The sequence below is a fragment of the Lepidochelys kempii genome, chromosome 5 (genome assembly GCF_965140265.1).
Source record: "Lepidochelys kempii isolate rLepKem1 chromosome 5, rLepKem1.hap2, whole genome shotgun sequence".
NCBI lineage: Eukaryota > Metazoa > Chordata > Testudines > Cheloniidae > Lepidochelys > Lepidochelys kempii.
Window position 1 is genome coordinate 19,790,615 of NC_133260.1, and position 11,395 is coordinate 19,802,009.

Here is an 11,395-nt window from a genome sequence, read left to right on the forward strand (position 1 = left end):
ATACAACTAACATTTGGAAAAATCACAGACCCCAACAATATTACCAAAACTCAGTGAGGAACAATCCCCACTCAAACTCCTATGCTGACAAAGGCAAGGGAAAAAAAGTTTTTGTTGAAACCTTGGCCATAAATGTAGCAATGTCCATTTCCATCCCGTTTTAGGATTTGCCTGTCATATGTGAACCCAAATAATAATAATGCAAAGTGCCACCTGCCCTAAATTCTCATTTCGTCTCTAACATGAGAGCAATTTGAAGCAAGACTCTCTCTCTCTCTCTCTCTCTCTCTCAATCTCTCTCTTCCCCTCCCCCTTCTCTCTCTCTCTCCAGCATTTATTTCGACCCTAATTGGTTTCCCTCTTCTTCGACGTGTCTAGTGGATAATACGCACCTTCCCTGAGTCAGAGCCTGCAAAAAGCGAAGGAACAAATGGAAAAAGTGCAACAAGCAAAGGCGGGGGGGGGGGGCTGCAAAGCTGCCTCAGGCTACATTTCCTGGCCAAACTTCCCAAAGCCATTTCTCCAAAGGAAAGTCTTGAGCAGCATAATGACAGGTTTCAGAGTAGCAGCCGTGTTAGTCTGTATCCGCAAAAAGAAAAGGAGTACTCTCTAAGGTGCCACAAGTACTCCTTTTCTTCCAGAGCAGCAGCAGACTGAAATAGCCTCATTTACAAGGTGGTTTTGATTTTCGTGGTAATGTTGATTCTTTTTAGAACATACATGCACCTTACACAAACTGGTTTTTTCCCTTAAATAAATGCTCCTGACATATTGTGGGGAAGGGGGGAGGGATGAGGAGGAAGGGAGAGGAAGGATGGGGTGGGGGGAATAAAACTAGACAAGTGCACACGTCCAGATTAACGTTTGCCCTCAGAACTAGGCTATTTACAAGAACCCCAAAGAGACAAAAAGTACTTTTAAAAAAGCACCATCTATCCGGGGATCCTCAGAAAAGATTTAAACAGGTTTAACGACAGCAGAAGCCATCTGAGATTTCAGAGAAAACTTTAAACTGAGGCAGTTGTGGATTTCTTTGCACTCTCAATGTGCCAAAAAAATGAAACAAGGGAAGAACTGAAAGTAGAATATAAGTAACTAATTAGTAATTAATTAGTTCACGTGCCATCAACACTTTGACAATGTAAATAAGTGCTGAGTAATAGGATTATATTATTGTTAATATTAACTAATGATGAGAAATGTCCATTTTTAGGTGGGTTGATTTTTTTGTAAAAATAATTTCTGGATATCCATGACATTAAAAGTAAGCTAGGCACAAGATTGCATCTCCCATCACGTACAAGAAAATATAATAAGACTCTTGTTTTTGTTTTGTTTTTTGTTTTTTAAGCGAGCATATTTACCATGGGTCTAGCTGCTGATTAAAAATTACCCAATGTACTTAGATCACAGTTTTGTTGTTTTGTTTTTTGTTTGGGTTTTTTTTTTTTTTTTGGTTTTTTAGTTTAACAGATCAGCTAGAAGATATTTTTTACAGCTGTTGTTAATTTCCACCGTTGTTTCTTACCGCACTGAAATCCAGTAAATCACTCAGTTCTTTGTCCGTCCCTAAGGCAGCCATTCGCTGTTGGTGATGCATTTTAGCAAAATCACACAAACCTAGAAACATGGAAATAACCGCAATCAGAAACCCAGTCCCGAGCCTTAGAGGAAACACAATCGGATTTTTTTTGGGGGGGGGGGCGGGTAGATTGGGGAGGGGGAGCTGAGAAGAAGGGAGGGAAAAAAGATGGAGGGGCAGCAAAAACAACAACAAAAAAGGCGATATTGTATTTCCAAAAGAGACGATCGAAACCTGGTAACATCCACTCTAAACCCAAATCCAAAAAAAAAAGGAAAAATAGAGCCACGCTCTCAACGCATCATTTATGCAACAGGAGGTTCAGCGAGGAATGAATGAGAATCGCAGGGAAGAAACTACAGCCATCCGCTCCCAACTTTTTTTCCTTTTCCTCCTTCCATGTAAAGCAGCATGTAAGGATTTTTTTTAAAGACCCAAAGTCTTTAGAGTGAAGAGCCGCCGGGTGCAAAGGGAAATCAGAGTTGGGGGTGGAGTGGAAGGGGATGGGGGGCCGAATTCAGGCTTTGACAATTAGACCAAATCCCTCATTTATGAAAGAGAGGATGGTTAAAAAATAATAATAATTATAATAATAATCAAAGCACCCCAGGCCCCTTTGCAAAGTCATCAGTTCCTTTAAAGTGGGCAACCGGGGGCGGGGGGGGGCAAAGGGAGACTCGCTCCATAAAGAGCTCGCAGCCCCCGTGGAGGCAAATAAATAAATACATTCAAAAATAAAAAGCCGCGTGGTGAGCAAGCCCCCTCCAGCAGCTCCTGTCCGAGCCCACAGATCCGAACTTAGCTCCACCATTACACCGGCCGGCCACCGATCGACTCTAGCCCAGCGGCGGTACCTACCGCCCGAGAGAGGAGAGAAGGGACTCCCCTTCCAAGAACAGTACCGAGCTCTGGGTTTCATTGCTATAATCACGGCATTCACCAAACACACACCGCTACCGCCACTAAAGAGCAAGAGAGACACGGCAGAGCTCTGACTCTGAACCAAACTCTTTCTGCCTCGGGAGAAAGCGAGAGGAGGGAGGGGGGGGCAACCCCGCAAACAAACCAAAACAAGCCGGACTGCAAGTTCAGCTAAGGAAAGGGGACAAAGCAGCAGCAGAAAAAGAGCACGTTCCCCTGGCTCTGGGCTTTGCTTTCACAGTAACACCTCCAAAAGGAAAAGAAAAAACGCAAGCGGGCACCTCATTGTCCTCCAGACCCGCAGCTCACGTAGCCTGAAATCCCAGTCAATTGGTGCAGATTTCCTCCTCGTCCGAAGCACTTTTAAATTGATTACACTTTAAATTTCTTCAGCTCACACACATACACATGGCAAAGCAAGTTTATACTAGGCTGCAAATACACACGTGATTGAAAGACTTTGCCAAGAAGAACAATATCCCCCCCCCCACACACACACACACACACCCGTATTATCCAGGTCATCTTTTTAAATTCTGTTTTGATTTGGTTGTGGTTTTTTTTTGTTTGTTTGTTTGGTTTTTTTGCACCTAACGCTACATTTCACATGCTGGGTTTCAATTTACAGAGAGTATTGCTGCAAACTTGGGGGGGGGGGGAATCAACCATTTGATTTGTTTTACACTCAAAAGTTTCTGGGGACCATGCCAGCGGACCCCTCCCACTCCACCCTTAAAGCATGTTATACTTTTACTTCAAATGTTGCTGCTACAGGCCCCATATACTCCAAAACCTCAAAACCTGACTTCATTTTCCAGCAAGAAACAAAGGACCAAGTTCGTTAGATGGATCGTTGAACAATATAAGTTCATACATATAGCTACACTGCATAAATGCACTAGTACAGTGTATTTTCAGTTTGAATTTACACATTGCACAAGTTGTAAGGTGTTTTTTTTCAAAAATAACACAACGGGATCAACAATTTTTAAAAAAATCACACAAGTTACTCTAACAGCAAATTGTAACTTTACCTTAATGGCCACAAATCTGTTCACAATAGTCCAAGGAAATATGTATCTATTTTAAAGAGAGAAATCTTCTGCGAAAGTGCTTTATAAGCTCACATAGGTTTGACCCCCCAAAAACAAAAAAATAACAACAAAAAGTACTTTAACTGGTTCTCAGTCCTGGTCCAGGGTTATTCCCCGATTTAAACGAACACTACACCTGGCTTTGTTTTTTTTGTTTGTTTGTTTGTTTTTCGTTTTTTTTGATTCACCACCACGAAACAAGTGTCCCAAAATCTCCCCACCCAAAACAGAACAAAAATAAAAGCCAGCCAAAAAAAAAAAAAAATCCAAGTAACTTTTCCCTCTTTTGTTTTTATAAACACATGGTTATTCACAAACTCTTCAAAATCTTGGTGGTGGCGGGATGTGTTGTTCCCTCTGTCCTTCCTCGGTTGGTGCTTTTTGTGTTGTTGGTTTGTTTGTTTTTTAAAAGTCTTAAACTTGTTCCAAGTTTACAGCTCTCGCCTCATCATCATCAGTGACTCCCCCATGGAGACGTTGGTAATAATACGTTTCCCTGAAAGATACATTGTAATCCATTCACATCCGGGCAATGCAGAGGGGTTTATAAAGAGAACGAGCTGCTTGCTGCTGCCGCCGCCGCCGCACGTTGCTGCCTGCTGCCGCCGCGTCGTCTATTACGGACAATGACGAGAGGAGGAGGAGGAGGAGGAGGAGGAGGGGGGAGTGGGGAGTGGGGGGAGGAATGAAGAGAGTGATAAACAGACAGGCTAGAGAGTCGACCAAGATGGAGTCAGCTCAGGCTAGGTGGGAGGAGGAGGAAAGTGGAGGATGGTTTCTGTTCAGGATAAATGGAACCTCCCATTCACCCCCACCCATCCCAATGCAATAGAAACAGGAAGCTAGTGAGGAGGTGGGTCCCTGTGAAAGAGACAGACAAATAGGAATTGAAGAGCCCTGCTGATGGGCACCAGCTAGTGGTGCTTAAGATTTAGGAGCAGCTGGAATGACTGACCGGGCTAGAACTGGGTTGCAGGTTTTGCCACCTGCTCTAGTACAGCCGCGTGCACTTTAGTTTAATTTTTCCGTGCGACATTGTGACCCTTCGTCACACAGGAGGGTTTGGGAGAGGTGTATATGTCCCCCAAAGCACTCTTGGGAGCTGGGTGGTGAAGATGCGATGTTGCTGTCTTCCCGTATATTGAAGTTTTGATGCAACATAAACAGGATGCGACATTTACTTTTGACCTCTGTTATTATTTTTATTTGGTGCCAGATTTTCTCAGCACTGTGCAAGGCACAAAAATAAGAAAGTCCCTGCTCCAAAGAGCTTACAGTTTAAAACACAGATAGAAAAAAAAAAAACCCCACACACAGCTGACCTGTCTCGAGATCATATGTGGCTTCGTTTCAACAGATAAAGAGGGGCTCATAAAACTGCCACAACACCATTTGTTAAAGGCCGCAAGGCCTTGACGAGTCCCCTCTATATTATAATCCATCATGAAATAAGGGGTGCTCCAATCCCTAGTTCCGTGGCATAATCTCTGCCTTTTGCATTTTGGTATTGCAAAACAGTATGTATTTTATGTAAGATAACTAAATTTCCTGATGCACACATGCCCCCCACTCCTCACCCCATAGTTATGTTGACCACATCACATCAATGTTTCAGAAGAGAATATAATTATCAGGGATGTAACATATACCCAGTGTATGCCAGAGCAGTACAGAGAGTATTATTACAAATAGTAAGCTATTTTTTTAATATATGGATTTTTTTATTAATTTTAAAAATATTTTAAAAATATCTGCAATAACCACAACATCAATAGTATTAAAAGGGTGTAATAAATATGCTACGCATGGAAAATGTGAACAAATAAAACAAACTATACACCCAAAAACAGTAAAATATAAATAAAATATAAAAATGACTATAATATACACAAGAGACCCACATAGTCTGTGACAAACTGAAGCTAATTCTTCCAGCAAAACTTCTGCATTTCTGGGGTACACTGGTTTGGTGGATTGGGAATTCTATAACAGCTTCAAGTTAAAAAAAATGAGGATTTTTTAAATTAAATATGAACATGACTAAAACAATCAGCATAATAGCCCCTGTGATATTTATTTTGATATTGCATTCAATTTATTTTATATTGTCCGCACCTTATCAGCTTTCAATCTGCCACAGAATTTTGTATGGACAATTCATAACCACAGAGGCTGTCAGGGTGCAAGCAGGAGATATTGACACCTTTGAAGATATGGGAGGTGGTTTGGAATTGTGCAATAAGAATATTAGTTGGATGCTTTTGTTAACAGTGTTGACATGATTTGTCATCTGTAGGTTCCTGAGTCAACAACCTACTGAGATATATGGGGCAGTTCACACCTCCAAGCTATTGTTTCAAGCTGTCTGCAGACTCAGCACGTTGGTTTGCATTCAGTTCAAGCTTTTAAAGTTTTCTCTGCAGCCATCAGGGCTAGAATACATTAACAAATACTGCTCTCACCCATCACAGCTGCAAGATATACACACGCGGGAGGAGGAGTTAAAAGAGAAGCAGAACAGTTCCCTTGTGGGCAGACCAGGGAAGAGAACAGCCCTCAGTTTTGAGGAAAAAGCTTAGGGAAGGTGAGAACTTCCCCAGCAACAACTGCCTGAAGGTCCCTCCCTGATCCTGATACACCCAGAGAAGGAGCCATGCCTTGCTCTCTCTTACTAACTCAATTTATTTGTGTTAACTCACCTTACTTTTTGTCTGTGGACTACCCTGGAAGCAGGGACCCCATCGAGACAGAGCTGCCACGTCACTCCTGGCCATGAGGAGGTGCCAGCGGTGAGGCGACCCCTTAACTGGTGGAAAATGTGAGTATCCTTCCCATTCCTAGAGAAGGGGAGAAGTGGCTGACCCAGATGGTCAAACACCCTCCACCTAAAGATGTGAATTGGTGGGACAGACAACATGGACCTAGAATGTCTTCTCAAATCGATGACTGAGAACCAGCAGAGCAACAAGCAGCCCAGCAGCCACAGCACCAGCAAATGGCTTCCCAGCAGCAAGACCTGGTCCAGGACTTAGGGGCACAACAGCAGGAACAGCAGCAAAGACTGGTCCAACAGGTAGTGGCCTTGATGCAGCCTCAGTGTCTCCCCAGGGCTTCCCCTCCTGTAGGCCTGGGCCTGGTAGTCCTGCCATGCCAGGGAAATTCACAAAGATGGGCCATGAAGATGATCCGGAGGCCTTCCTGATACCATTTGATTGAGTGTTGATGGCAGCCCAGTGGCCACCCTGTTGGCATCTTACCTGATGGGACCAGTGCAGACCACGTTTCAGGAGCTGGAAAGGGTTGCCAACTTTCTAATGGCACAAAACCAAACACCTCCACTCCGACCCCAGCCCTGCCCCTTCCACAAGGCCCTGCCCCTGCCCCGCCCGTTCTCTGAGGCCCTGCCTCGCTCACTCCATCCCCCCTCCCTCCGTCACTCGCTCTCCCCCACCCTCACTCACTTTCACTGGGCTGGGGCAAGGGGTATGTGGAAGGGGGGATGAGGGCTCTGGCTAGGGGTGTAGGCTCTGGGGTGGGGCTGGGGATGAGGGGTTTGGGGTTTGGGAGAGGGTTCTGGGCTGGGGCAGGGCCTTGGGTGCTAGGGGAGTGAGGTATGAGTTCTGGATAGGGGTGTGGGCTCTGGGTGGGGCCAGAAATGAGGGATTAAGGGTGCGAGAGAGGGCTCCAGCCTGGGGTAGGGGGTGGGGGGGTGGGGGGATGAGGATTCTGGCTGGGGGTGCAGGCTTTGGGGTGGGGCAGGGGTGAGGGGTTTGGGGTGTGGGAGGGGGCTCTGGGTTGGGGCAGAGGGCTGGGGGGGTGGGCTCTGGGGTGGGGCCAGGGATGGCGGGTTTGGGGTGCAGGAGGAGATCACCTACTTGGGATATACTTTGGGGAAGGGTCAAGTTCAGCTCCTCCTGAACAAGTCCAGACCCTCAAAAGCATGCCCATGCCAAGCCATGAAACAAGAAACAAGTCAGAAGGTTTTTGGGCTCACAGGCTACTACTGCCAGTTTGTGCCAGACTTTTGGATGACAGCAGCCCCCTCACAGACCTAATTAAGGATAGCAGCCCCAAGAAGGTTCACTGAGAAAAGGCCTTTGAGAAGCTGAAAGACCATATGTGTCAAGAACCTGTCCTGTTCAGTCCCAGCTTCTCAAAAGAGTTCACTTTACAAACCAATGCCTCAGAAGTAGGACTAGGCCAGCATTTCTCAAATGCGGCCACCATGGCTGCATGCAGCCACCAGTGGATTTTTCTGTAGCCAAGACAGCCTGCAAAGCATAGGTGGAGATTGGGGGGTGGGGAGCAGCAGCCCCTCCCGCCAGTGCCCAGCTATTGCTCCTGAATAGCTGTTAGCAAGGACAGTGACATGTGTTGCCTTGGCCTTTGTTCTGGCACTGTCAGCAGGGATCAGCGTCTTGCACCATGCAGCCTCCTTAGGGGCTTCAGGCAGCACCTCCAGAGACATTTGGAGCCACTGTGCAAAGTGCAGAAGGCGGCTCATATCAGCGGAGGTGATATGCATCCTGTAATGTATTTGAGCCACAAACTGTTCCCTCGGGAGCAGGCATATTCAGTAATAGAAAAGGAAGGACTTGCCATGAAATGAGCTGTGGACTCTCTACAATATTACCTCCCGGGAAATCCATTCAGACTTGTCATTGATCATGCCTTCTTAGAGTTGGTTAAGTGCCATGAAAGACACAACCCCTCAGTTTATGTGCTGGTACCTGCCCTCAGGCTGTATGACTTCCAAATTCAGCATAGAGAGGAAAAAGCACACAAAAAATGCTGATCTGTTTTTTCCAGTGAGGGGGGGGAAACAATCCGCTGGCCCAGGTTCTGCAGGTGCCATCTTGAGAGGGCAAGTGTTTGATGGGGTATACAAACCCCACACTGTACAACAAGGGGTTAAGGACTCAACCAGCCCCACTTCACCACACCTACAAGACATGCATAGGTGGAAGGAGGAGATTAAAGTGAAGCAGAAAAGCTCACTTGTGGGCAGACCAGAGAAGAGAACAGACCTTCAACCCTCAGTCCTAAGGAAACAGCAAAGAGAAAGCAGGAACTTCCATTACTCCAACTGTCTGAAGTTCCCTGCCTGAGGGAAGGGAGGACCTGATCCTGATACATCCTGACAGGAGGTCATTCCTTCCTCTCTCTTGCTAACTCAATTTATTTGTGTTAACCTCCTTTGCTTTTTGGAAGGGGAGAGACTTTGAAGTAACCTTGCAAAAAGGCCAAGTCACAGGAAGAGGCAGACCACCACAGAGGTGGAGCAACCAGTGGCAGCCGATCTCGACGGAGAGAGAGCTGCCACGCCATGCCACCCCTGGTCCCGTGGAGATGCTAGCAGTGAGTCAACCCCTTCACACCACCTTAAATCTAGATTGGAAAGTTTACAGTCTAAATAGATACAATCTCCAACTCCCACACAAGAGCTGTATGGGGGGAGTTGCATTTGTGTACTGGCTGCCATAATATTCTGTACTCTGCTGTCATATGTGTGGGAGGGTGTGAGTGCCGGGGTAATGATTCCGTCCCAACCAAACTGTATTATACGTGGAGCTGGCAGCACAGCACCATCTATTATTAAGGTTGCCTGACACTTCCCATTATTAGGCCCTGTTTTCAGTTGGTTATAACTTTACCAAGCTTTACTATTTGGATTGACACTTTCCATGCTGAGTGTCTGGCTCAGGCTGTTTGTTTTTGACAAGTGTTTTTAATTTGCAGCCAAAACTGTTTGGTCATTTCTGAGAATGAGGTTAAGGGGAAAAAATTGTTTTCCATCTTACAAATATTCTTACAATTTCTTGAGAAGCTCTAGCATTCCATGCTGCAGGGATCTGAAATTTGGTAAGTGAGTAGCTCTTATGCCGGGGATGTGTCTTTTTCTATTCCTGTAAAAATCCATCCAAATTTGACCAAGTTGCAAGCCTTTGAAGAATCTCAGTTCACACATGCTCAGTAGAGGTTTTTTAGAACTGTGAAGCTAAAATCTTTGAAGATTGCATCACAGGTGTTGTGAAAATAAATCCATTCATGTCAGATACCATAGTGATGAGCCCCATAGACAGCCTAAAAGGAAAGTAATAATTCTGTATTCAGAGCAGGATTTAAATAGCATACAGCCAATAAGGCCTGGGGCCAAGCACTGTACAAAGAGGTTAAAGCTAGGGCTGTCAAGCGATTAAAAAAATTAATTGTGATTCATTGCACTGTTAAACAATAATAGAATACCATTTATTTTAAATATTTTTGGATGTTAACTACATTTTCAAATATATTAATTTCAGTTTCAACATAGAATACAAAGTGTGCAGTGCTCACTTTATATTTATTTTTATTACAAATATTTGTACTGTAAAAAAACAAAATAATTGTATTTTTCAATTCACCTCATATAAGTACAGTAGTGCAATCCCTTTATCATGAAAGTTGAACTTACAAATGTAGAGTTATGTACAAAAAATAACTGCATTCAGAAATAAAACAATGTAAAACTTTAGAGCCTACGAGTCCACTCAGTCCTACTTCTTGGTCAGCCAATCACTCAGACAAACAAGGTTGGTTACAATTTGCAGGAGATAATGCTGCCTGCTTCTTGTTTACAATGTCATCTGAAAGTGAGAAAAGGCATTCGCATGGCACTGTTGTAGTTGCTGTTGCAAGATATTTACATACCAGTTGCGCTAAAAGATTCATATGTCCCTTCATGCTTCAACCACCATTCTAGAGCAGTGGTTCCCAAACTAGGGGCACAGCTTTTTCAAGGAAGGCCCCTGGTGGGCTGGGCCAGTTTGTTTACCTGTCCGCGTCCGCAGGTTCGGCCGATCACGGCTCCCACTGGCCGTGGTTCACCGCTCCAGGCCAATGGGGGCTGTGGGAAGGGCAGCCAGCATGTCCCTCAGCCTGCGCCGCTTCCCGCAGCCCCCATTGGCTGAGAACGGCGAACCATGGCCACTGGGAGCCGTGATTGGACAAAACTGCGGACGCAGCAGGTAAACAAACCAGCCCAGCCCCCCAGGGGCTTTCCCTGAACAAGCAGCGCCCCTAGTTTGGGAACCACTGTTCTGGAGGATATGCTTCCATGCTGATGATGGGTTCTGCTTAATAATGATCCAAAGCGGTGTGGACTAATACATGTTCAATTTTCATCATCTGAATCAGATGCCACCAACAGAAGGTTGATTTTCTTTTATGGTGGTTTGGGTTCTGTAGTTTCCGCATCAGAGTGTTGCTCTTTTAAGACTTCTAAAAGCATGCTCCACACCTCGTCCCTCTCAGATTTTGGATGGCACTTCAGATTCTTAAACTTTGTATTCTGTGTTGTAATTGAAATTAATATTGAAAATGTAGAAAAATATCCAAAAATATTTAATGAATATCAGTTGGTATTCTACTGTTATAAGTGCTTTTAATCATGATTAATTTTTGTAATCGCAATTAATTTTTTTGAGTTAATCGCGTGAGTTAACTGCGATTAATTGATAGCCCTAGTTAAAACAAATGTTTAATAGCTGCTCATTCAGTGAGCACCAGCCATCCTGTGTACTGAACAAAGCGGAAGTCCTGGAGAACAAAATAGCAAGTGGTCATCTACTTAAAGATTATGTCATAATGCACATGCGCAAGGGGGAATTTCCTCATATTTCAGTGCTTGACCTTGCAATGTTCTTTTAACATAGCTTTTTGTGTATAAATATATATCTCTTGCATAAAGTCATTTGGTTTGCTGTTTGGGACTGTCAGTTGATTGGATGCAGGTTTTCATGCTCGTCACGTCAGCACT

The 11,395-nt window shown here is 44.6% G+C and overlaps 1 protein-coding gene across 14 annotated transcripts in view; it reads right to left on the minus strand.

The window, feature by feature from the left end:
* The window catches only part of TCF4 (transcription factor 4), a 315,108-nt gene extending 310,887 nt beyond the window's left edge, over positions 1-4,221 (minus strand). For 4 of the 14 annotated variants that reach the window (XM_073343593.1, XM_073343592.1, XM_073343582.1 and 1 more), the window contains exons 1-2: positions 2,441-2,523; positions 1,529-1,620 (exon numbers count right to left, since the gene is read on the minus strand). In XM_073343593.1, coding sequence (XP_073199694.1) covers positions 1,529-1,620; positions 2,441-2,501 — 153 coding nt within the window. In that variant the 5' untranslated portion in view covers positions 2,502-2,523. The other 10 variants (XM_073343597.1, XM_073343587.1, XM_073343585.1 and 7 more) reach the window with 9 other exon arrangements.
* Between the last annotated feature and the right edge of the window lie 7,174 nt (positions 4,222-11,395).